Raw genomic sequence first — 24,387 nt, 5'->3', positions numbered from 1 at the left:
AGCACGGAAAGAAGATTTAAACTCTGTACAGTGATGATCAAAGTAAAATCCAGAAGCCATGCTGAGATTAGAAGGAATGACTCAGAGGGGAGGGAATGAAGATACATGGACAGCTATGAATTAGGGAGTTTCAACTGGCATTGAAGGAATGAAGAAAAAGCTAGAAAATACATCAGAATCAACACAGAAATTTTCTGTGGCTTATTTAAAAAAAAAATAAAATAAAAAAAAAATGCAGCTCAGTTCATTACCAGCCTGGTATTTGCCTGAGCCCCCAGCAAGTTGAGATGGCATTTTTCTTCCCCTGTAGGACCCCATCAGTGAACAGGGCAGCAAAGGCCCACGTGAAGGACAAACTAACCGTTACCTTCCAAAACTGAGAAGAGCTCAGGGAGGGGGTCCGCCGTGCCGTCCCCGCGGGGGGTCTCGGGTCCCCGGGTGCCGCGGGAGGCGGCGGCGGGGCTGCTGGGGCAGCGGTGCCCGCTGAGCCGGACGGAACGGCAGCGAGGGCCCTGCCCCTTCTGCCCGGCTTGCGGGGCTCCTGCTTGGCACTGCTGGTGACAAAGCCCTGCGCGGCTTCGGGGAAGGTAAAGCCTGTTCAGGTCCTGTAGCAACTTCGCCTGACTTTTCGAGGAGACAAATTATTTCTTTTAGGAAGAGCGGTTTTGATGCGTCGGGTTTTTTTTCTTTCCCTGCTCGCTGGAATCAGAAGTGTTGTGTCAAATAATTGCAAAAACCTTGTGCAGAAATCATCGTGAGCCATGTTTGTTGCCGGTGCTTGCGTGCCCGCAGAGGGGTGGCTGCACTCTCGCTGGCACCCATGGGTGCCAGCACCACGCACAGCCCTGCACCACATCAGCTGCCATTGGGGAGGGAGGGAGGAGGCTTGCAACCAGCCTCACCTGTTAATAGGTTAACAGGTTAAATCCTTAAATCCTTAACCTGTTAAATCCTAAATTCTTCCACACAACAGCTTAGGTAACGTTGCAATTAAAACACGCACGCTTTATCGTGAAAAAATTTTTAGCGTTAAAACTGATGAGAGATGCATTCCTTCCACATGCATTCTTAAAGCAATACCCTGTAGTTCAAGTGCAGTATAAGCTCGTTGTAAGACATTTACGAAACTTAAGAGAAGTAATTTAGAGTTAAATTTTGAGAGGTGCTGAGCTCTCTGCAGCAAAGCTGCTCACTATTCGCCTCATGCCTGAGTGCGTGAACAACTCTGTACTGGGTCAACTACATATCACAAGCCCAACTCTTAACGGCTCTAGCCTTAGTTGTGTATACAAAGCATATTATAGTTCTTGTATGCCTTGTAAGCATTGTGGTTACCCTGTAATTAATAAATGCAAGAAGGGTAAATTGTTATTATTATGGCTATAATTATTTTTTAAGGCACCTAGGCAAAATAATTCCCCAATGAGTTGACATTATCATGCTTTAGTTGGCAAATGTGCATCTGAAAGCGTATGGGCTCTATTTACTCTGTGAGCATAAACAAAGCATCTGTGCTCTTCTGTTGTTCTCAGCCTAAAGTTGCCATTTTCCCCAGCAACGGTGTACAAGAGTGCAAAGCAGTCAGTACACACACTGCAGTTGTAGGGCATCTTAGCAGGGCTGGGTTCCTGACTGCTGCATTTAATGAATTCTGCTGCTGAAAAATGAGCACCTATAAATCAAGCTCTGCTGTTCCATATCTGATCACAGCAGTCTTTTTTTAACTTCCATTATAGGGAAGAAATATAGTCATTGCAGGTAGATGGAAAACTCTGTAGACTGAAGTACTCTTTCATCCCATTTCAATACTAGGGAAATGGTAACAAACAAAAAAAGAGCATGCTAATCAGAGGATTTTTGTCTGCTACATAGCATAAACCCGTGTCATCGCTCAGCACTTCAGATATTTGCTAGATGCACTCATTGAAGAGTCACGATCTGAAGCTAGATCAATCTCTTGTGATTCTGCTTTTGTGGTTCTGGTAATGCAGAAGGATTTGCAATGAAAGATCCAACTTCTTTCATACTCTTTGGGCCAAAGGGCAAAAAAGATCCTCCTGGGCTGCTGGTTAAAGATCTCAGGGGAGATAGAGTCCCAAATTCCTATCTAACTAACAAGTATCTAACTACTGGACTAATTGCCACTCTGGTATGACTTTCTCTGTCCATCTTTTTTCCTCTAATTTTCAAAGGTTTTGAAAGTCTGTTGTGTATTTTGGATGTAGAATAGCAAAACATATGAAACAATTCATGGGATGGTGGCAATCAATTTCTTCTTCTCCCTGTGTGTAAATGCCAAGTGTTCTGCTTCAGTGAGTGCAATGCCTCCGAGATCTGTCTCTGTGCTCCTGCAGCCAAGATTATGGTTGTTCTTTTTTGATACTTGATCTTCTTCTTCATTCAAAATGTATGTCCACAGTGTGGGAACCGTCCCATGCCGCTCCCTCTGTAATCAGAGTCCCATAGGATTTTGGTCTGGACTTTCTATACACTATTTATTGCTTTGGATGGTAGCTTCTATTTTTGCCTGTGAAGCTATTCCCTTAAAGGGACTAAATTACTCCTTATGTTTAACCATCACCTTTAATAAGGCTTGGGATAGTCACTGCATCCAAAACCTGCTTAATGTTGGCCACTAGGATCTACCACAATGACTTTTGTGGTGATGTCTAAGAGTCAGAGGCATAAATAAGGTCCCTGTGTTGGTAGACAATGCATGTAGAACAAAGACTGTCCTTACCCCAAGGATTTGTAAACTCAGCGTAAGAGATGAGAAAGTAAGCAGTTGCAGATGGGAGTAGACTGGTAAGTATGTGAGTGTCAGGGATTGCTTAAGCTTTGGTTTATGTGAAATCAGAAAGTGCAAAAACTATTTGGAGCGCAAGCTACTGTATTTGTGACTGATTTTAATTAGTTTTATATGCCACTAATACAACAAAATGCATTTGAATATCTAAAACCAGGTAAATTTTACTAGGAGCATTTTACAAATGATGTCTCTCTCTCAAATGGCCCTCTCATGGAGAAGTCCCACTCCTCCAGTAGAGAAGTCTTCAGTGTCTGTGTAGGTGAAAACAAAAGAATGTAGACATAGACTGAATTTTGTGGATGCTGGTTTTGCAAATAGCTGGGAGGAAGAAATTCCTCTGGGTCCTACCTGGGAGGACAGACAGACATGGAAGAACCCACGGTGGGGTACAGAGAGAAACCCCTGGCACAAGCACTTCACTAACAGGACACGGGCCAACTTTTAGCTTGAGATGGTGTCTGGAGTTGACCAGCCTGTGGCCTTGAGTGTATTTGAAAATATGGATCATCCAGAGCCATAGGATTTTGCCTTCTTGCTCAGGCTGAATGTCCACAAGAGCCAGGGGTGAGTCATCACACTGACTGCCACTGCCTAGAAAGAGGTGCCCGGGGCGTGAGCTGTCCCCTGAAGTGTCACACAGCCTTCTGGGGCGTTTGCAGTGATAAAAATCTGGGAGTCTGGCTTTCCGAGTATGCTTTTGTGCCTTTGTAAAGCGCAGCAGAGCCCCGTGCCCACGAGAGGGAGCAGTTGGATTACTTTATGTAGTTGAGGGGATTTTTTTTTTTTTTTTTTTTTTTTTTTTTCCTGCAAGGACAAATATCTTGCACACAAGAAAGGCGAAATTCTGCCCTCGTCAGTCCAGCTAAATATGCTGTCAACATTTTGGATGAGAGCAGCAACAGGAATGTTAATGCTTCAGGGAAGGCTCCGCGTTGCATTGTGTTGAGTTTCGGCTTGGATCTGGTCTTACATAATCAGCGCACGGGTCCAGAGCAGCACAAATTGTTTCTAAATATACAAACTGCAAATAGAGAGCACTTATTAAAAAAGAAAGAAAGAAAAGAAAATGCAAACCTTGAAGTGGATGTGGAATTGCCACATCCATCATCCCTTACCTCCAAGGCACGCCTGACTGCTTGGCACGAGAAGCAAATGTGTCAAAGCCGTCTTCTGTTGGCAGACAGCCCTGCTGTTGCTGTCCCAACATCTTTTCTTCAGCATTCAGCTGGGCTGGCCATGCAGCAGAAGCAGGTCACGACATTGCTGGGCCCTGCTTTGCCAGGACTCTGATTTAAGAGCATGAGAGAGTGTGTGCTCGGCAGCCCTCCCACCACCAAGGTGGCCTCTGATTCATGGCGCCAAGGAAGCCAGGCAGGCAGAGGTGGATCCGAGCACACCCTGCTGTCATGGTAGGTCCCAAGGCCCAAGCATGGCTTTGGTGGCTCTCCTCCATACTTCTCAACAGAATAGGTTTGGGTCACAAAAAAAACATTCCGGGGGGGAAGCGGCAACGGGTGAGGGCAGGTCAGCTGTAGGGAAAGTAATGCCACAGAAAGACGGTATCAGAGATGGGAACAGGGTGACCAGTCTCTGAGCTCCAGGCCTAGAGTCTGTCTTCATACCTGTCCTCGCCCTCCAGAGCTGGCTTGGCTGCTGCTATTTCAGCTCTGATGGGAGAGAGTCAGGGGAAGAATATTCCATTCCCTTACTCTGATCTCTTCTTGTTCCTGCACGGGCTTTGTACGCTTGCCAGCAGGGTACAGAAAGAGGCTTGTTCCCTCACAGAAGTTGTTAAAACTTTTCAAATACAACAATATTCTGACAAAGAATGAAATACAGCATTTATGAGGGTTTTCATTTCTCGCTCAACATTTTTTTCCTGTCTTTACCTAGTTGTTTCTCAGACTGGGAGTTATAATGTCTTTAAAAGGCATAGGACAGGCACGGGAAGATCTCATCTGCGTGGTCTGTGTTTTCAGGGGGTTGTTATGTTGTGCCTGGTTTTGCTAGGGCTGGGACAGTGGGTTTCAGTGCTTTGGAAAATAGTCTTAGATCAACAGGGAAACGTGTGGGGACAGATGCTGAGCCGATGCAGCACGATGTAGGCAGTTGTTCCCTGGAAGGTGATTTACCCTCCAGAGCCCCTGGAAGTTGGTGAGAACCATCTGCCTCTGGAGCTCTGCAAAGAGGGCTCGGACTTGGGGGCAACAGCCAAGCACGGCCTTTGCACCAGACCTTTCTTTTGAGAGTCAGGCTTGTACATGGATATGTAGAATTTAATATGACATATATGGAAACTAATAATTAATATTTCCAATAAAAGACTTGCACAGGTTGATGAGATGGGGAGATACATGCCTTGTAAGTCTTACGGTCTCGTTGAAGAAATGTTCCTAAGCTACTACCTCTTGCAGCTTATAAAACACTGAATCAGTGAGCCCGCCCTCCTGTCCTGCCTACAACAAGAACCTAAAAATTATTTGGAAGTTCTTCATCTCACTTTTAGCTGCTCTTACAGCATTGTACATGGTTCTACTAAAAATAGGTAACAGCTTAAAGTAATACTAAACAAATATATAATATAATTTCTGTGAAATAATTTCAGTCCAAACATCAGTAAGTTGCCTATAAGGGAATTTCATTTGGTAGCATTCCGTCCTTTTCAGGGAATCTCTCTTTAAGGCATTTCTCAGAAATTTACTTATTCTCTTCTGAAACTTGTAAATTCACTTCAAAACTTGTTCTGAGACTTTTGTATGCAAACAATTAGTTTAGTCACATTAAGAAGGGTGCAGTACCAGAACAATAGCAATTGCTAAGTTTATTTCAAATGGTCTTGCAACCACTATTGAAGACATTGTGCCTTGGTTAAAAAAATGTTTAAAAAAAAAGCCAGAAGCATGCTATTTCCTTTTTTTCCCCCTTTTTCTGTGTGTATTTATGTTTAACTCAGGGCAAGAATTTTATAATATTCTTAAAGGAAAAAATAGAAATAAAAATGGCATGAATTCATGAAAGCATGGGTTTATATATAGGCATTCTCTGTAAATGAACCAAACGCTGTATTCTAGGTAGTACAACCTTATTTGTCTGCTCATACGCATTTCAGTTACCTCCATGCACTCCCACTTGTCTTACCTTTTTTGTATATGAACTGAATGTATTGTACCATGTTTCTGTTCCAACTGTGTGTGTCCGATACATAAAACACGACACGGAACAGCGAGGTTTTCCCCACCATCTGCATCAAGTCACAAACCATTCGAGCTTTGTTCTCATGGTTGTCACCATTTCACCAGACTCTCTCGGTGTTTGTATAGCCTTATACAGTATATTGCACTTACTGTACCTGTATAGTATCTTGTCTGTATACTGTATGCACATAAATATGTATATTCACTCATGTATGTATGTATAGTATGTTTATATATCTCTGTATATGTATGTGTGTTTGTTCATAGTCTTTCACTAGAAACGTGTGGCTATTCATATACATTATGTGTATGCCAATTATAAAAAGGTATGAATGCCAGCACCCACTTTTGATAACCTACTTTTATTCTCATTTTGTCTTGTTAAACAATGAAAATAAAGATGTCATGTATTTTAAATGAGAACTTTAAAAGATTGTAATTTTTACCAATTTTAAGGTTTCCAGTTCTTCAGAAATATTGTTTGAACACATCCAAAATTGCAAAGATATTTGTGTTTCTCATGACAGTTTTCTGTGGTTGAAAAATGTTTGGTAACAGCCCACACTGTGTAGTTCTGGTTCTCTGTATCTTACGCTGCTCAAGTGCTCCTAGATTCAGAGATGCCCTTTAACCGGACTCTCGTGCTGCAAATCCCAACTCTATACTCATGGGGGACTTGCAATAAATCTAAGGGGTGACCCATCTTTCATGTATAAATACTGGGTATAGAAGGGCCTTAGGCTGGAAAGAAAAGTTTCAGTAACGCAGACGAGCCTTAGGAATGGGTGAAATTATCGTACTTTATGGGTCAATTTTATGGGAACATTATAGACACTATTTGTCAGACCTCTTATGGTTTGCAGTCCGGAGTAATGTGTAATTGCCAATTGATTAGGCATTTATTACAACAGCTAATAATCATTTACTAGACTTTTGTAAAATTATTCTTAATCACCACACAACTGCATGCAGGCTGAGTTTACTGGCCTGGAGGCAGCAAAGCACTGGTGTGTCTTACATAGCAAAATATCCCTGTAAGTCAAGGGGATGACCGATACATATTTTCCAGTTGAGCACGTTTTAAGTTCTTCACTGAATTGGAGCTTCAATGATAATCATTTGTGTTTCGTTGAGACTTAGGAGTCATAAATTTGCTTCCTTTACAGTTAATTCTGTCATTGTATTTGCTTGTCCAGGCAGAACAGTCCCAGTGCGTAGTAAGTTACTGCAGCAGAGTGGCAGCAGCTACTCGGAAAAATCTCAGAAGGCAGATCTTTTTGCAGGAGATGCTAAGGAACTTGTAGGACGACAGAGCCACTGCTAGGAAGAGCCTTCACCCCAGCTAAAAATGCATAACAGAAGATACTTTTCAGTTTTTAAAGTTACCAAGTTAAATTCTGACCTCACCCACGTCAACAGCAAATTCCCATTTCACTCATAAGCTATAACTGGGATATCCAAGGAATGCTTTTTCTCAACAAAAAATAGGATAGAGAAAGGACACATTCCACTAGTGGAGGTCGGTGTTATGGGCCAGTGGCCTAATTTTAAAGCTTTTCAAGTCAGTCTCAGTGGACTCTTAGATTTAGTTGGCCCATCTCTTTTTTTTACAGCCTGGAAAAGCACATTTACTATCTGGAGTTTATAATCACAATTGTATTACTCACAATTGAAAAGAATAAAAATGAGAAAAGACAATAGCAATATGCGTTTTTAAAATTAATGTTGGTCAGATCGTGGCTCTTGCTTGATTTCTGCCCCAAATTTTAAAACACAAAACTAATCAGAGAAAAATGGCATTTTTTTGCTCTTTGACAATTTGTTTACTTAAGTTAGAGGTGATAATGTGTGTGTAGGTTACCATGAAGCTGACTGTTTTGTTTGCCATGCGTTGTCGTTAGCCATTCCCTTTAAGATGGTTATTTAAATGTCGTCCCTGCTCTGGGGACCTGAGCTTGGATCTCCCCACGCTGCTGTCGGAGCTGAGCCGCGGTTGCCTGGTCACTGCACGCCTGGGAGCCTGGGAGCAAAGCCCTGCCTTAGCAGAGCAGCACCCCTGGTTTGGTGTGTTAGAGTCTTCTCGGGGAGTTAATGCTGAATAGTGTCAGCCTCTGCGTCGGCCACTGCCGTCCCTTCGGAGATTTCCTTTTAAACAGGAAAAGAGAAACAAGGTACGGGGAACTGCTGCTCCCAAAGAATCCCATTATCTAAAGCGTGCAGGTGCCAGTCTTAGTTTCTTGCCTGTAACTCAGCTATTCTGTGTGTCAGGAAACCACATCTATATTAGCTTTAGGTACTATATTGGTTAGCAATTCCTGATATAAATGAAATTGCTGTGAGGGTAGAGCAGGTGTGGTATCTCATACTAAGGCAGGCTCTTACATGTTTGGATGCATTAGAAACTCTCAGTACAGTTCATAACTCTAGTTACTGTCATAAACTACACTGCAAATTGGAGATAGAAACAAATCATAAATGGATATCTCTGTCCTTTAATCATGTTTTTATATATCTTTCAAAAGGGAGCTGTGACCACGTACAAGAATATGATTATCTCTCTACATTCTGTTGTTTTCAGTCATGCTTTCCTAAACTTTTTTCCCCCACATAATCAGTACAATACTTGAGAAATGGCATTTAATCTAAGAAAATGGTCATTGACTCAATCTCACCATCAAAAAAGGAGAAATGTAAGAGCACATTTCAAAATTTCTCATCTGTAAAGCAACTTCACAGTCTATAACTGAGATATTTGTGTATTTAGATCACCTAATACAACACAAGGAATTGGAGGCACTTTTCAGTGCTGAGGCATTCTCCTGTCATATATTATTTTGAGAATTTTATTTTTTATTTTTATTTTAAAATTGTTCTTGTGACCATTTCCTTGAAAATGCTAGAGATGTATAGAGGCTTAAGGTTTTTGCTGGAAAACAGGTGTGGTGAGGTTGTTTGGCTGTGACAGCAATAAAGGTTAGTTAAATCTTGAGTTCTAGTACAGGTGTCAATAGAAAGAGTGCTGAAGCTCATGTATTTGTTTTTAGCTGGGAAAAATTGAAGCCAAATTAAATGGAGAAACTACTGGAATTTGCGGTGTCCTCACATGTCACTTTTTTGTAACTTTAGGATTGGCCTCAGTGTCCGCTTTCTCTGTTCTTCGAAAGTCCTGGTCCTGTTTCCACTTATTTTCATTCTTTCCTATCCAATTTCTGAATCCTTCTCAGCCTCTGGTGGGGGATCAGAAGCAGTAAGCCAGAGCAGGCACCCTGCCACCTTCAGCTCCCTCTTACCGGAGAGCTTCTGCAGTTCACAGGGATTGGATCTGGAGGAGGAAAGGAAATTGTCCACCAGCAGCTCCCACTGCTCCCTGCCACCTCTTAGCTCAAAGGACACAAAGGGGGATGGGCTGTTCCTTTCAGTGTGAGATTTAGAATCTGGCAGTTTTTCAAAACTGCCGTGATTTAGAGTAAGAAAGGCTGACTCCAGGTGTGTTGGCCTGTGGATGTGATGGCTCAGTCATAGGCAGGGCCAGCTCCAGCGGCCATTGAGTCACTGCCTCAAACTATCCTGCTGTTTTAAGGCTGGTTCATGAACAGCTAAGGCACACAAGCAATGGGGCAGCAACCTCCAACAAGGGGAAGAGGTGGGGAGGCAGGGTCAGTAATCTCTCAAGGAAATCTAGGACATTAGAGCGTCACCCTGCAGGTGCTGTACTGCAAAATGCAGCTGGGAGGAGATCTCTTGCTGAACTCTAGCAAAGTGTTCTGTCCTATGTCCCTCCTGTGGTTGTCCTAATACAATATTGAATTTTCCTTTCTATTTTACAGTGAACAACAGGATGTATCATGGTGGGTTGCTTGAGTTCTGCATTTATTGCTTAGCAAAGGCATAGACTAAGCTTTGATTTTTCATGAGTGATTTCAATAGGAGTGCGCTTTGTGATGACCCACTGCATAAATGAGATGCATGAGACAACTTTACACAATATGCCTAATATGAGTTATTTTACAGGCTCTTATTTTAAACATCGTAGCATTTACAGGATGTGTTAACTAACAGCAGATCAAGCAGTACATTTCAGACAGCTGTTTGGTGTTAAAAAAAGGAAGCTAAACTGAGAAGAATACATGTTTCCAAATAAGATAATAATGCAAGGTCAGGAAGATCTATAGCTAGACCGATTGCCAGTATAAAAATGGAAAGCAGGATGGTGAATTTATCATTTAAAGTTTGCTGTATTGATAGCCTCAGCAATAATCCAAGGGTTACTGGAAAACTCGAGGCACAGGAGTATGTGCAGTGCTGGTTCTATATAAAGTAGCTGTGACATTTAGTAATTGGAAGCAATGAATCATGAAACTGGAGGTCTGGAATCAGAAGTACTGAAGGTGTTCTAACCATTTGCTAATTTAATTTTAGGATAAGTATTAATTGTTCATAATCTTGAATCTTGGGGAATTCCTGGAGTTCCCAAGATTCTTGTCAGCTGTTTTTAAGTGGTGGCCATAGAGTGCAAGATGATGTAATAAGCCTTTTAGCAAATCCTGTGTTTGAAAAAAGATGTGCAAAATTTTCTTATGACACTGCCTCATGTAATTGCATTAAGTGGTAGAACAGTTTTTACAGGGACTCTAGTATTTTTGGTTTTTTTTTTTTGTAGTAGTACCATTTGTAAGAAAACCTAATTCCAAACATTTAGAAATTTAGAATAGTGGAAATCAAAACATTAAACACAGGAATTGCTCTCCTACAATAGCCCTAAAATGTGATGCATATGCAGTTTTATAAGCTGAAATAGCAGGTGTAAGTGAATTCTTTTAATGTTAAATATACAATGTAAGATTACAAAGTGCTCCTTCCCACCCAACTATTTTGTCAAAATTAGGGCCAGGGGAATCCTTTCCCAAGTGCTTACAGGGAAAATAGGTTACTTGTGTCTCTTAAAGAAAGAAGAATTTGTGAAAGGCTGGAAAGGGCAGTTTGTGTAGTGCCCAGCACCTCGCGTGCGCTTGTGCTTGTGCTGTGAGTACGTGACTGCACAGGGATCATTTAACGCGGCTGCGGCGTTGTAGGACACCTTCTAGAGAACACCTCAGACACTTCTGTAGGAGGATTTGCTGTACGTTGGCCAGTGTCCCTGGGGAGCGTTGCCATGCACTATGAATTGCATGGAGAATGTCTGCTGTCACCGCTCACCTTGCACATCCTGCGTGTTCCTGAACAGACTGTTACTTTTAATCACCTTTGTATTAATAACCAATTGTTTTGAATTCAACAGTAACAGGAGAACGGGTTAGCAGTACAGAGCTATATGAACAACTAACTCTCCTGGGCCAAATTACACTGTCTTTCATGTCAATATTATTCCAGAGTACCTCTGTCAGAGAGAAAGAAATGACTACAGGTTTAGCCTATAGTTTTACCCTCACTTACCGACTTTTGCAGCCATTGGAAGTAACAACATTCAACTGCAGTGCAATGGTTCTAAGCTAACAGTTAGCAAAAGGAACCCTGGCCAACATAGTTTTCCAAGTGCTTTTCAGAAGGCTTTTAAAATCATTTGAGGTTTCTTTTACTATTTGTTTCAACAAACGGTAGTCAAATTCTTGGACCCATAAGGTCAGCCGGTACATTCCTGTTGGCTTCAGATGGGTGAGGATCTCGCTGCTCAGATTTTCTGAAACCTGATTCTGGCTGAACTCCTGCCTTGGACAACTCCCCTTTTGCGAATGTGTGCCGAGGACCTCCACGTCAAGCTGAGTATCAGATAACAGATCGTGAAGTAACTGTTGGTATTTAACATAGCCCTCCGCCACTTGCACCCCGGGGCACACGACTGCCTTCTAGGAGTGAGATTTCACACCCTCCCGAGTGGAAATACCTTACCCGGCCAGATGGCAGGGACCCATCCGCACCAGAGAAAGTGCCGTCAAGAGTTTCAGTGGGAAAGAGAGTTTGGAAACTCCTGTCTGAGAACAGGCAAGAGGGAGGCAGTACCTTTTCCTCCCAGAGGATGGTAAGTGGCTTTCAGAAGGCCTTTCTTCTTCACTCACTGTAGCCTGCCAAAACAAACCAGCATGTTTGGCTCTGCTGAATGTTGTGTAGCACTGCTCACAGATTGCACTGCTAGAGATCGCTTTGTTTACAGATCCAGGAGACATTTCTAATAATCTCCTCCAAATGTTGCTGTTACTTTTTATTTCATTATATTTTGTGTTGGTTTAAGATCACTTTGCTATAGCCTCACTTCAGCTGTTGGGCTTTTGTTCTATCTGTGATATGCAGCTGTCACAAAGAAAAGGGTATTTGTACATGACAACCATGACCACATACACGTGATGTGGTTTTCCCCATCCTTCCTGTTAATGAGTACTCAGCCTCTCTGCCCATCCAGCAGGAGAGGGAGACACTCACAAGGGCCAGAAGAGAACAGCGTCTTCCTCAGCCCCATAGCCTCTACCATTTCAGCACAGTAAGTGGGAACCTATAGCACTAGGAAGAAATTATGAAAGCGCCATTGAATCTTGGGGCTCTCTTATATTTCCAAGAGCTTACAAATTCACTTCAAAAACAGGCAAACCAGCGCTTAGCAGCAAGATGTCATGAGGAGAAGCAGCCGAATGGGATATGATGTTGTCTAAAGCCCTCATGTAAACTACAGTGGAAAATATTTTTTTGGGTCATTAGAAGTTCATACAGCACACACAAAAAAAGCCATAGAGGAGTCCAGAGCATGAAATATCAGGTGGTCAATTCAAATGTTAGAAAAGCTTCCTCAAAAAATGAATGAAAATTGGCAGCATTTTCTAACTCTGTCACTGGTACTAGAGCTGCCTACAATATTTCAAATATTTTTCTCCCCCATAGCATTTTTAGCAGCACAGATTTTCACAGGCACTTGTATGAAAAATTGTAGTGCACCTTTTAATGACAGGTTTCCTGAAACACCTCTCAGCACTAGGAATTAGCATGACTTTATCCTACCTACACTTCACCCTGGTGGCCTGACTTCAGAGGAGCAGGGTCGCTCCCGGCACTTGCTCTTCTCTGGTCCTGGCAGAGGCAGGAGTGCAGGGTCTGCTTGCCCATCCGCAGGGCTCACGTTCGCTGTTACATGGGGCTCGGTTCCAGACCAGAGGATACGAGTGGGACTTCTATACCACATACATCTTTTTACCAAGAGAGAATTATCTCTCTATGTATTTATGTGTCTATTTATCTGTCACCCATGAGCAAGTAGAATTTATCCCACCTAAGAAAGAGTCCCGGTCCTGTTGCTGAGGATTTTTTGCTCTCTATTTTCAGACCTACTCCCAGATTATTCTTGTAACACCCCTCATGTTCTTCATTTGGAAAGGCTACACTATACGGGACCATTTGGATTGTATATAACTTAAAGGTGTTGCCATATTTTTTTCAGTAACATAGATGTGCACAGTAACGTACAGAGCCCTGCTTATGCACTGCACTGCACTGATGTCCTTCACCTGGTGCTCCTTGTGGTCAAAGTCCAGTTTCTCAAGAGCCAGAAGATCATATCTCATATTTTGAATAGTCACTGACAAAAAGTTACAAGATGTTTGCTACACCTAGTGACCACAGCTAGCAGGTGTGGAAAGTTGTATCCAGCAGTAGCTGCTTAATTGTATTGCTGGAGAATATTTTTTCTAGCTTTTTTCCATCTGTAACTATTATTCTCTTCACCAAACCAAACGATCCTGCTTAGTTAAGAACAAGGGAAGAACTATGTTCATTTACATTTCTTTTTCTTGCTTTAAACATCCATTTTTTGAGCACTTCTGTGAATCCGCTGGTGCAGGCTGCCACAGGGCGGGCTGGAGCTGCGCTGGCATCGTTCTGTGGGCAGCAGTGGGGGTGCCCGGGGCCGGGGCAGGGCCAGGGCAATAGAAAACAGAAGTAGTCTGCTGTGACACCAAGGAGCTCCTGGCAGCGTGACTCATTGTCTGTTCCCCAAAGCCTGTTTTGAGTTTTCCTTGGGATTATGAGCTTTTCTCAGTAAATTCTCATGTGGCAGAGAACTATAGAGTGCTCTGACCCCTGGCTCCAGGTCCCGTCCTCTCAGAGAAGTTGAACTGTAGATGTTCTGCCTGTCAAACCTTTGCTCCAAGACAGCTCTGTGATCTAGCTCAGGGCAATCTAATTTAAGCAATACGTGTATTTGTTAACCATTGCAACTGCTGCTTATCTGTCTGGAATAATTCAACATTTCAGTCCCCCTTTTTTTAAGGATGTGTAAATTTGTTGTTTTTTCTTAGTTGAAAGATGGTTTTATAATATTACTTCTTGTTCTCTGACACTGCCAACTTAGAATCTGAGAGTAGGTAACAGATCTTAATAAAATTCACTTCCAACCTTTTGAGAGGGCAGATAGTAAAAGTCAGGTGATGTTGCTGTTTAGCCCCAGTCCGCAGCCAGGACCACACAGCCCCTTGCTCACTCCCCCCTTTTGCGATGGGGGAGACAATCAGAAGGTTAAAAGTGAGAAAACTCATGGGTTGAGATAAAGACAGTTTATTAGGTAAAGCAAAAGCCACGCACACAAGCAAAGCAAAACAAGGAATTCGTTCACAACTTTCCATGGGCAGGCAGGTGTTCAGCCATCTCCAGGAAAACAGGGCTCCATCATGCGTAATGGTTGCTTGGGAAGACAAACGCCATAACTCCGAGCATCCCTCCCTTCCTTCTTCTTCCCCCAGCTTTATATGCTGAGCATGATGTCACATGGTATGGAATATCCCTTTGGTCAGTTGGGGTCAGCTGTCCTGGCTGTGTCCCCTCCCAGCTTCTTGCGTGCCTCCAGCCTGCTCAGTGGCAGGGCGGTGCGAGGGGCAGAAAAGGCCTTGAATGCTTAGCAGCAACCAAAATCATCAGTGTTTTACCAACAATATTCTCATCCCAAATCCAAAACACAGCACTATACCAGCTGCTAGTAAGAAAGTCAACTGTATCCCAGCTGAAACCATGACATGTGGCAACATAGATGCATTTCTCCTAAGGCCTTCCAGAAGGTTGGTGATTAAAACTGTATAGAAGAATTCGGCTTTTGCATAGTGGAAGAAATTTCTTTCTTTTTGTTGATGATGTTCAAGTTTAGAGCGAGCATTTGCTTTAAAGATGATTTTTGAGAAAGACTAGAAAATAATGAATAATTGAAGGGTTAGTGTGTTTACCGGGAGCTCATGAGACATCCTTGTTCACACTTGTGCTCAGGTGAGAGAACTTATCCAGCCACTTTAGGCTCCTGTACTGTTGCTACACATCATGCTATCACACAACTCTTACTGCCTGCTTAGGAGCAAGGATCTGAGCCTACCTCCAACACCTCATAGGTGAATCTTCAAACTTCTGGGCCTTTGGCTGGTGTTTTCCTTCACTCTCTTGCCCTGTTTGATTTTGAACAAAAACTGTGTCTTAGAGGCTGGATAATTTAATGAGTGAAAATTCCGTCACCACAAAAATTGATGTACAATCAGCAAATTTCATAATTAAAAGGAGATTATGTGACACAGTACCTGATACACATCCTGGAGTCTCCAGGAGATCCCTCCATACAATCCTAATATTAGCTGCTGGCTCTTTCTTCCCTTTTCAGTAAGAACAGGCTTTGGGCCAAGACTCTTTGGTCAAAACCAGCTTTGCTTCTCCTGTGCTGTGTCTTGTTCACTGTTACCTCCAGTGCTGATGGGTTTTGTGCCTGTCTGCCTACATCCACATCTGCAGCCAAGCTCTGACATGCTGCAGTATGTGTACCGTTCCTCACGCCCTATGGGATCTTTCAGGAGCAGGAGAGACATATAGCTGTATAATATTATGAATGTTCTGCTTCTTTCCATACATTAAATTGTAACATCATTATTTTTTGTGCCTTTCACACTGAATAAATCCCTTGTTATGATATAGCAGGGATATTAAGAAGCTGGTGCATGACCAGAAGAGCAGGCTGAAGCCAGCAAGGAGGGAGGATATGAAAAAAATTAGTACTGGAACTGAGCATAAGCACCATCAGTTCCGTCACAGGAAGGATTAGGCCTAAGTCCATAGAGTTAAACACATTAGCTTTAAACACCTCAGTAGCCCTACTTAAGTCATCGAGGGTTACCGCTGTGATTAAACATCTGGGCTGAGTGCCGGCTTGTGAGCCTTAGTGCCTGTAATTTGCCTAGGACACACTGAAAATGTAGTTAACGCTCTTTGGGATTTGGTATTAGCAGCATGGTTATTGTCATATCTGTAGTTCAGTGATCTACAAACAGGGGATTTCCTCTTAGGTCTGTCTTGCAGCTTCAAGAGGCATGCACCCTTCTTCAGTACATTTTTATTTTGTTGCACATTAGCACTAGAACTGGGCAAAAATATAAAATTAAACCCTTTAACACTTGTTCTCACTTTTAAGCTTTTTTTCCCCAAGTCTTTCAACATCATATGTGTTCACTTAGTCTATTTTAGCAAATGACTTTGCACATACCAGTTCTGCACATTCATGCTGCACATACCGTTATCTGAATGCAGTTACAGGAGGGGAATGTACCATGTGGATGGTACATCTAAGAAGATGTTGGTGTGAAGGACTTAGCCATGAAAAAAAGATCGCAAGTAATCTTGAAAATCTGTGCTTGGGAAAGTGGAAAAACTTGAATTTTTCATAATAAATGGTTCACTAACTGCAACACAATGTGGTGGCCGGTATAAAAAGGAATGTTGGAGCTGCCTACACTTGGGTTTATTTTAGGGGCTGTTTTGCAGGGGGTGGCAGAGTGTCTGTGTAACTGATACATTCTGCAACACCATTTCTATCTTTGGGAAGTTGCAACTGGTATTTTAGAGCTTAGCATGTCAAAATTCTGCTTCAGTCACCTTGAATCCCATGAAGGAGATTAGCTACCGGCAGACACGGTGTTGGCAACAGCACTGCGTGTAGTAGAGTGGGGAGAGTGAGGGTGACGTGGAGGTAACACCCTGCTGGTGGCTGTGGTACATGCTGTGGAAGGTGCCTGTGCTGCCTGGTGGCTGGAGCACACAGTGACCTGCACGGATCTGGTATTGGCACGTGCCCGCTTTACCGACACGATGGGTTATAAAAGAGAAGGCATTTCCCGGTGCCTAGAAGAAGAAACCCACACTCAAGCACGGTTGTTGTCAAATCCAGCCCCGAAGCCGGTGTGCAGCTGTGTGCTGTGAATATTGTGTTTAATGAATTGTGTGCAGACCATGTGCCTGTCCCACCCCACGTAGGAGGACCCAGCCAAAATGAAGACACTGCTGCGTAAGTACTGACCTGTCACCGAGGAGCAGAGTGGCAGGAAACTTGCCTCAGGTAGAACCTCGTCCAAAGACCCATGAAGTCGAGCCAGGGGGCGGGGAGGAGTGTCTCCGGCTCAGTCGGTGAGTCTTGGACCAGGCCTGGACACCCAAAGAGGGGAAGTCTCATGGCTGTGGTGGTTGACAAGCCTCGTACCTCCCTGCACCTCAGTAAATGAAAAATAAGTATTTGATTAGGAAGAGCAGGCCCATTAGGCTTCCAGAAGACTTAGCTCAGCCATTCAGGAGGACACGCTGCCAATATGTTACATGTGTAATTCTAAATTCATAAGAATATTCAAGAACAAAATTCATATTATGGTTTAAACTTGTTCTACTCAAAGTACTATCTAATGTAAGCATGGTTTTGTTTCAGTGTAAAGAAAAGTAATTCTATCTGAAATTCTTTTATCCTGTGTCACCCCTTAAGTACTTTTCTTATGAAGATATTTGAAACAATGCGCACCTTTCTGTATTCTGTTTATTTTTCTGTTTGAGTACATTTTTTATTAGTAATATTATTATTATTTTTTCTGGTAGGCTTGCTCACGTTCATTTCTTTTGCTTTGTTTCCCGCTATTAATCTGAACATTTTCTCTGTTTTTCAATAAATGCTAAATACACTTCAAGCTGACCACAAAAACTACTGAAGTTTCTCCACTGGCTTCAAAGACCAGTACCCAGTTCTAGGAACCTGGATTATGCCCATGCTTGGCCTTCTAAGATTTGTGAATGAAAGGCATATGCATTATTAAATGTACTTAAATATGCTTAATAATAAACTTACATTTCCTTCTGGAATCATAAAATGCTGCCAAAGTATTACTGCAGTTGTGCATTTTCATGACAAGATTAGAGATGTAGTTGGACAGCCCCTGAGAATATATGGCCTGTGTTTACTTACACACAAATCTTTAATTTATGAATAATGTGGAAAATAAATGTTGGGACACTCAAGACCGCTTCAAATTTGCAAACTAAGTGTTGAGAGGAAGTTTCTGATTTGCAGGTATACAGTGTATATATATAGTGTATATAAATACAGCGAGTCCTTTCAGGATAGTTTAGCGTTAGCAATTTCAGTTCCAATCAAAAGCCTTTGAAGACACACACATTTTCAATCAAGTGAGCACCCCACTGCACTCCAGTAAAGCCACATTCTCAGGCTTCGGAGGGGCTGTGACACGTGCTTACAACTAAACATATGCTAACCTCCTTTTTTCGATGAGGATCATGTTTTCAAATATTCTACATGCATGAAAACATGGAGTTCCTAAACTCTTGATGCCTTCCAGTTAATCAAATATCATCACAGAATAGGATAGGTTAATCCATCTAATTTGAATGGAGTTCATTAAATCATTTTAAAAAATTAAACACAGAGTTATATTTAGCTTGATACTCAGAAGTGTTAACGCCAAGCTTTTAATGTGACAGATTGGATTTGGAAAGCAATATAGAACATGGATTTCAGTGTATAGAATTTTTTATTTCCACAACTTAAAGATGTTAAGATCCATGTGACTTTTTAAGATCTATTCCATCATTTAAAATCCAACCAGTGCTAGTTTGCCAAAAACATTGGTCTTCATTAGCTTTCAGTGCTCTGGAGAAGTTAAAAAGGGCACCTTTTATTACTCTTTTTTTCCTTAAAGTAGTAGTTAGAAGTAAAGACTGACTTTGTTTCTGTTGTTGGCATAGAGATTTTTTGTTCATCAAACAAATTAGAGTGTTTCAAATAAGAGTAATGTTAACCTTGCAAAGAAACAACATATCCAGTCTATCACCAAATAGTTATTTGTATGGTTTTTTCTTCTTTTCTTTTTCCTTCTTTTCTTTCTCCCCTGCTCCCCCCAATAGGTGACGTGTATGCAGTGGTTGCAAGGGGACCATACAATGCTGGATATGATTGAGAAAAAACGTTGCCTCTGCAAAGAAATAAAAGCTCGACAGAAATCAGAGAAAGGACTCTGCAAACAGGACAGCATGCCTATTTTGCCGAGTTGGAAAAAGAATACCGGGACCAAGAAATACAGCCCTCCTCCTTATTCTAAACAACAGACTGTTTTCTGGGACACTGCAATTTGACAGGCGTGTGGAGGATGCCCTCTCCACTGTGTTGCCCCATGCACAGGTAGCCTGCTTTCTTAATAAGGCAAAGGCTCTAACCTAAGACTTACCTGCAGGTGGTGAACTTCCTAGGAAAAAGCACACTGATACAGTGCTCACCTGTCAATCAAGAGAGAGATTTAAGTTTCCGACTGGATTAAGGCATACATATTTATCCAGGATTTTTTTGGATCCAGAAGATATCAAAATGTAAATATTTCACCAATATATTGAAAACACCCAAGCTAATACACTGTTTAAATATATATATATAAAAATTGAAAAATTTATGAAGAATTTTACTATATAATGTTACTGTTATACTGTTTTATTACCTATTTTCTATGTGGTATTCTCATGTTTCCTCCCCCCTGGCCCCCGTCGCCACCATTTTATTTCTCTTACCTGCCTAGATTTGGCCTCTGTAGAAAAGTGTGTGGTTGTACGTTTTGTTGAACAGGACAATGTACAAAACAACTCGGTGCTAGGGCTGTAGAAGTTACCTAAAGTCGTACTCGTTAGATGTCCTTAGCTTTGAGGGGGGGAGGGCTGGACAAAGGAGAGAGTTTTGGTGGGAAACAGCAAAACTGCAAGCAATGCAAATAAAAGTGCTTAATGCGGATGCCCAAGTTGCATTTAAAATATGAATTATTCTGCATTGGTTTTCCCATAAAGTCAATCGGATAAATTGCCCTTGGTTTTATATGAATCAGTCACTAAAAGTATTTGCCCAAGAAACTAAATTTTCTGCGGAAAAGCCTGCAACAGAAACTCTTCCTTCACTTTGCTCAGCTGACTAGCAGAGACCATGGTTCACTGTGACTAAGCATCGTACAGCCCATGGCCGAGAGACCCAGGCGCTCGGCAGGTGGGGGGCAGTGGCACCGCAGCCACGGCTCCTGTCACCATTTGTCTTTGGTCCAGAAAATAAAGGCGACAAAATCTGTTTACATGTTTATTATTTTTAAATCCAGCAACACATCCTTACTTTAAGCTGTGTCGGATTTCCTTGTGTTACTTATAAAGGCTGGAATTCAGGCCCCTGGAAAGCCAGTAGGGAAATCCCTCTTGATTTCATGGGGTTTTGAAGCAGAGGCCCACGTCACACGTTCTCCCGGGTGTGCCGATTCTTCTTCCTGGCTGCTTCTGTAATTGGCTTGCAATCCGGTATTGTATTACACCCATTTTAACAGAATATTATGTCATGACCAAAGAATTATGACCTCCTGGTTTTAACGGGAGAAAGAGATGGCTTATGCTGATTATGAGGGTGAAATCCATGTGGTGAAATATCTTCCAAAAGGATCTGTTGAGAATGAGGGAAACTTGTACCGCTGTTGGTGTAGGGGAGAAAAGATCTATGGCATATATTTTGTATATTTAAATTTCTATCTATGTATCTGAAGTTTGGTAGCACAAAATCCCCTCTTTAAAACAATCATTTTAATATTATATTCGCTGAGAAGAAAAGATGTGTTGTTTGAAACTTCTTGTTACATTGGCTTTTCTTTGAAATTATATTGACAGCGTTGCCACAGCTGTAACTGCTGATCAAAAAAACCAAAAATAACAAATTTTAGAAGGTTTTTGTAATCTATATTGCTAAAGTTTGAGTTTGAGTAATGCTTTATCAGTAGTAGTTTCTTTTCAGCCTCTGAAATAAAGTTTTTAAATATTTTATAACTGATTAACTAATGTATATTTTGATGTCCAAACTGAGATTTCTGTAAAAGATTAAGTGTGTGTTTATATGTGTGTGTGTATATTAGCATTATTGTATATGTATATATGCATATGTGTACACACATATATATGTATATATGCATGTATCTCTCTATATATACTCATAGATGTGTGCATACGTATATACCCACATACATTAAATATTGGTGTGTGCTATGAATATACAGTGGCTGGAATGGGTACACAATTGAAATGCAGATTTAAAGAGCCCCTCACAGCTGAAATGACAGAAGACATGAAAAAACCCAGAGGCTGTGAAGGAATCTTTGAATACATGTTATATCCAAAAGACACCAACTGTATATTCTGCTTATTCTCTTTTTTTTAAAGAAAGAAAATGGCAGAAGGAAAACTCCAGAGATCTCGCAAAGTTCCAGAATCTGCTGGAAAGAAGATGACTTGTTGGTCGTGAGAAATCTGTTGAGATAACAGGTTCATTATTCAGAAAGTGTTTATGCTTTGTCTTCCTTGTTATGTGGCAAGAGAAGAATACTGAAATACTGAAATACTGAAATACTTAGCTCAACCCTTTCCCCCAACTGCACTAAATCTCTGGTGACAAAAGGAAAGCTGCCATTCAGTCAGTCTTGATACTCCTTCTCTGCACTGGTCTCTTCCTGGAGCAATTCCTTTACAAACCCTGCTCCCGAAGCATTGATTTTGCGGTCCAGACCCATGGGAACGCACGGGCGCCGCAGCGCCAGGCCCTTTGGGGGGAGGCAAACGTTAATGTAAACAGTTAACAGTTACGTGTTTAATAGTGTTTGTTCATATTGTGTCCTTTTCATATCGGTACATAATAGGAATAATGATCAGGGAATTGAAGCATTCTTGTCCTAAGCAGACTCGCTTGTATGCTTAGCCCACCGTAAAACCACTCCTTGTTTTGCTTTTATTGCTCAACACTGTTTATGTTGTCCTTCCTAAATAACTGCCCATGTGCTTCCAGACCTCCATTGTATCCCTTGGAGACAATGGCTTTTTGTTTTGAAGTGTGACAGTACATGAAAAAGTAAAAGATAACTTAGCACTTACCTTCAAAGCACTTTAGAAATGTGAACTGAACCTCACGCTCGGGAGAATCATTTTACGGAGAAGGGAAGTGGGGCTCAGGCGAAGTAGTTTCCAAAGGTCAGGGACATTCTCCACCGTCCTGTCCCGTGGCTGCTGGCCCACCCCATCGCTCGAGTAAAAGGTGCATTGCACCGCCCAGAGCGTGCCATCAGAATGCTGTTAAACATTTCCTACATCACCTATTGTCTCAGCAGTGTCACAGGGTGAATGACAGTGCTTAATTACACACGGTCATTAAAGCTGTAGTCTGTATAAATATGCAATCTGTATATACATACAGATCACATATATACACACACTTACGAAGACTGTATATATGAAATCATTTGGTATGCACTTATTTTGCTTTAAACTCCTGAAGTTAAACATTATAGTGTAGCAATTTGTGTAAAGTGCACTGTGATTTCAAGAAAGCACAGTAAAGTCACAGGTCTTGTTATTCTTGCACTAAAAATGTGTTTACGTATATTAGCCAATGTATGTCTACTTTATTGCTCCTTTTGACAAATTAAAGCAAATGGTATAAAATGGTATGGGGTTTTTTTGGTTTGGGTTGTTTATTTTTAAGTGGACAATGGCACTATGTTTTTAAATGACAGGGTTTTTAAATAAAATTAAATCATTCTGTGTTCATTCTGATGTAATACATTTACCGATATCTTGAAATTGAATGTCATGTTGCTTTTTTCATATTTCATTAGAAATTGTCAGGTATGTGCCTGAGATTGTGTAGGAGTAAGGAGTAGCTAGAGGCTAACTGTAATCATATATTATTAGCCGTTTCTATATACACAGTATAAATACATATTAATTTTCTTTTCATTTTTGTACTTGATTTTTTTAGGTAAGATGTAATTAAATGTACTTTGATACTTCTGAAGTAATAAGATGTTGTTTGAAGATCAATTCTGCTTTCTTTAGTGCATTGACAATATTTTACAATAATTTAGTGCTTATTTATTTGTGCTCCGGTGTAATTATAATAAAAAGCAATAGTTTAAAATACTTGGCTGTTCATTTTCATTTGATGGTTTCAGCCTAGAGCTGGGTTATTCACTAGGGATTAGCCAAAGACTCCTGGGAAGAAAAGTCAAGTCATAGATGTATATTTATAACATTCCCTAGGCACATTTTTAATCTCATAATTTGTTGGAGGAAATTAATGAATTGCTTTAATAGGTTAATATTTGCAAGTCATGCCTGGCTGCATCTAATGCCATGAGTGCCAGCCTCAACTAAATCCTTAGGATAAGATTTCTCGGAAGAGCAGACAGAAATTTTTCTGTAAATACCTTTCACAGTTTGGGATGGAAGATGCTTGCTCACTTTGAAGACTCCCCCATCAAAGATCTACATTTGCAGAATATCCACAAATGGGAGAGGGACCCATCATGCTCTCTGTAAAGCTCTAAAAAAATCTGCCGTGTTTCCAGACAGAAGCTTTACTCCCATCAGGATGTTAAACCCAGTCCTTACAGAGGAATTCCAGAGTGGGAGGAGGGGACGGGAGAGGGACTAGGAGGGAAGAAAAGGACATGTACAACCTTGCAAATGATACTCTTCTTCCAGTGCTCAGTTTTTCAATACTTTGTAGGTTTTGTAGAAGGTTTGTAGCATAAATTTGGGGCAAATTCAGAATTTTCCCATTTAAAATATGTGTGTTCACTTTATTTGCCACTACAGAAACACTTTCTATGTGCCATTGTTTCTTAAACAGAAGAGTTTTAAATTAAAGGGAGACAAGACCATAAAAAGCAACAGTTGAGTTTTACACTTGTATTTGCTCTAAGTTTATTTAAAAGTGGAAAGGTGCCTGCAGTGCTCTATCTTGGGTCTCTGCTCCTTTCGCATTTTAAAAACCCTCACAATAACACTGGCTGGAGTTACTGCTGTTTCTCCACCGCAGTCACTCAGAGTGACCTTAGCTGGTGCCAGAGTGGCTGCGAAGCAATTAAAGCACACAGGGGCCTGTCTTGCTTGGGAACAAGCAACCTGCCCTCAGCAAAGCAGAGAAGTCAAGCAGCCGTTGGAGGAGAGATGGGCCAACATCTCTCAGATCTATGGCCAGCGCTGACAGAGCTGGCAAGGGAACCGCAGGAAACTAAATAAAACTTACAAAAACGACAGACAACTGAAAAG

The 24,387-nt window shown here is 41.5% G+C and overlaps 1 protein-coding gene across 1 annotated transcript in view; it reads left to right on the top strand.

Moving 5' to 3' along the window:
• NYAP2 (neuronal tyrosine-phosphorylated phosphoinositide-3-kinase adaptor 2) overlaps positions 1–19,410 on the top strand; it is a 131,420-nt gene extending 112,010 nt beyond the window's left edge. Inside the window, exon 6 of the mRNA XM_074153889.1 lies at positions 19,183–19,410. Coding sequence (XP_074009990.1) covers positions 19,183–19,410 — 228 coding nt within the window. The remainder of the gene's footprint in view (positions 1–19,182) is intronic.
• The last annotated feature ends 4,977 nt before the right edge of the window (positions 19,411–24,387 follow it).

The sequence above is a fragment of the Numenius arquata genome, chromosome 9, assembly GCF_964106895.1.
Source record: "Numenius arquata chromosome 9, bNumArq3.hap1.1, whole genome shotgun sequence".
Classification (NCBI taxonomy): Eukaryota; Metazoa; Chordata; class Aves; order Charadriiformes; family Scolopacidae; genus Numenius; species Numenius arquata.
Note: the sequence above shows the minus strand (reverse complement) of the source record. Positions and strands in the feature narration are given on the sequence as shown.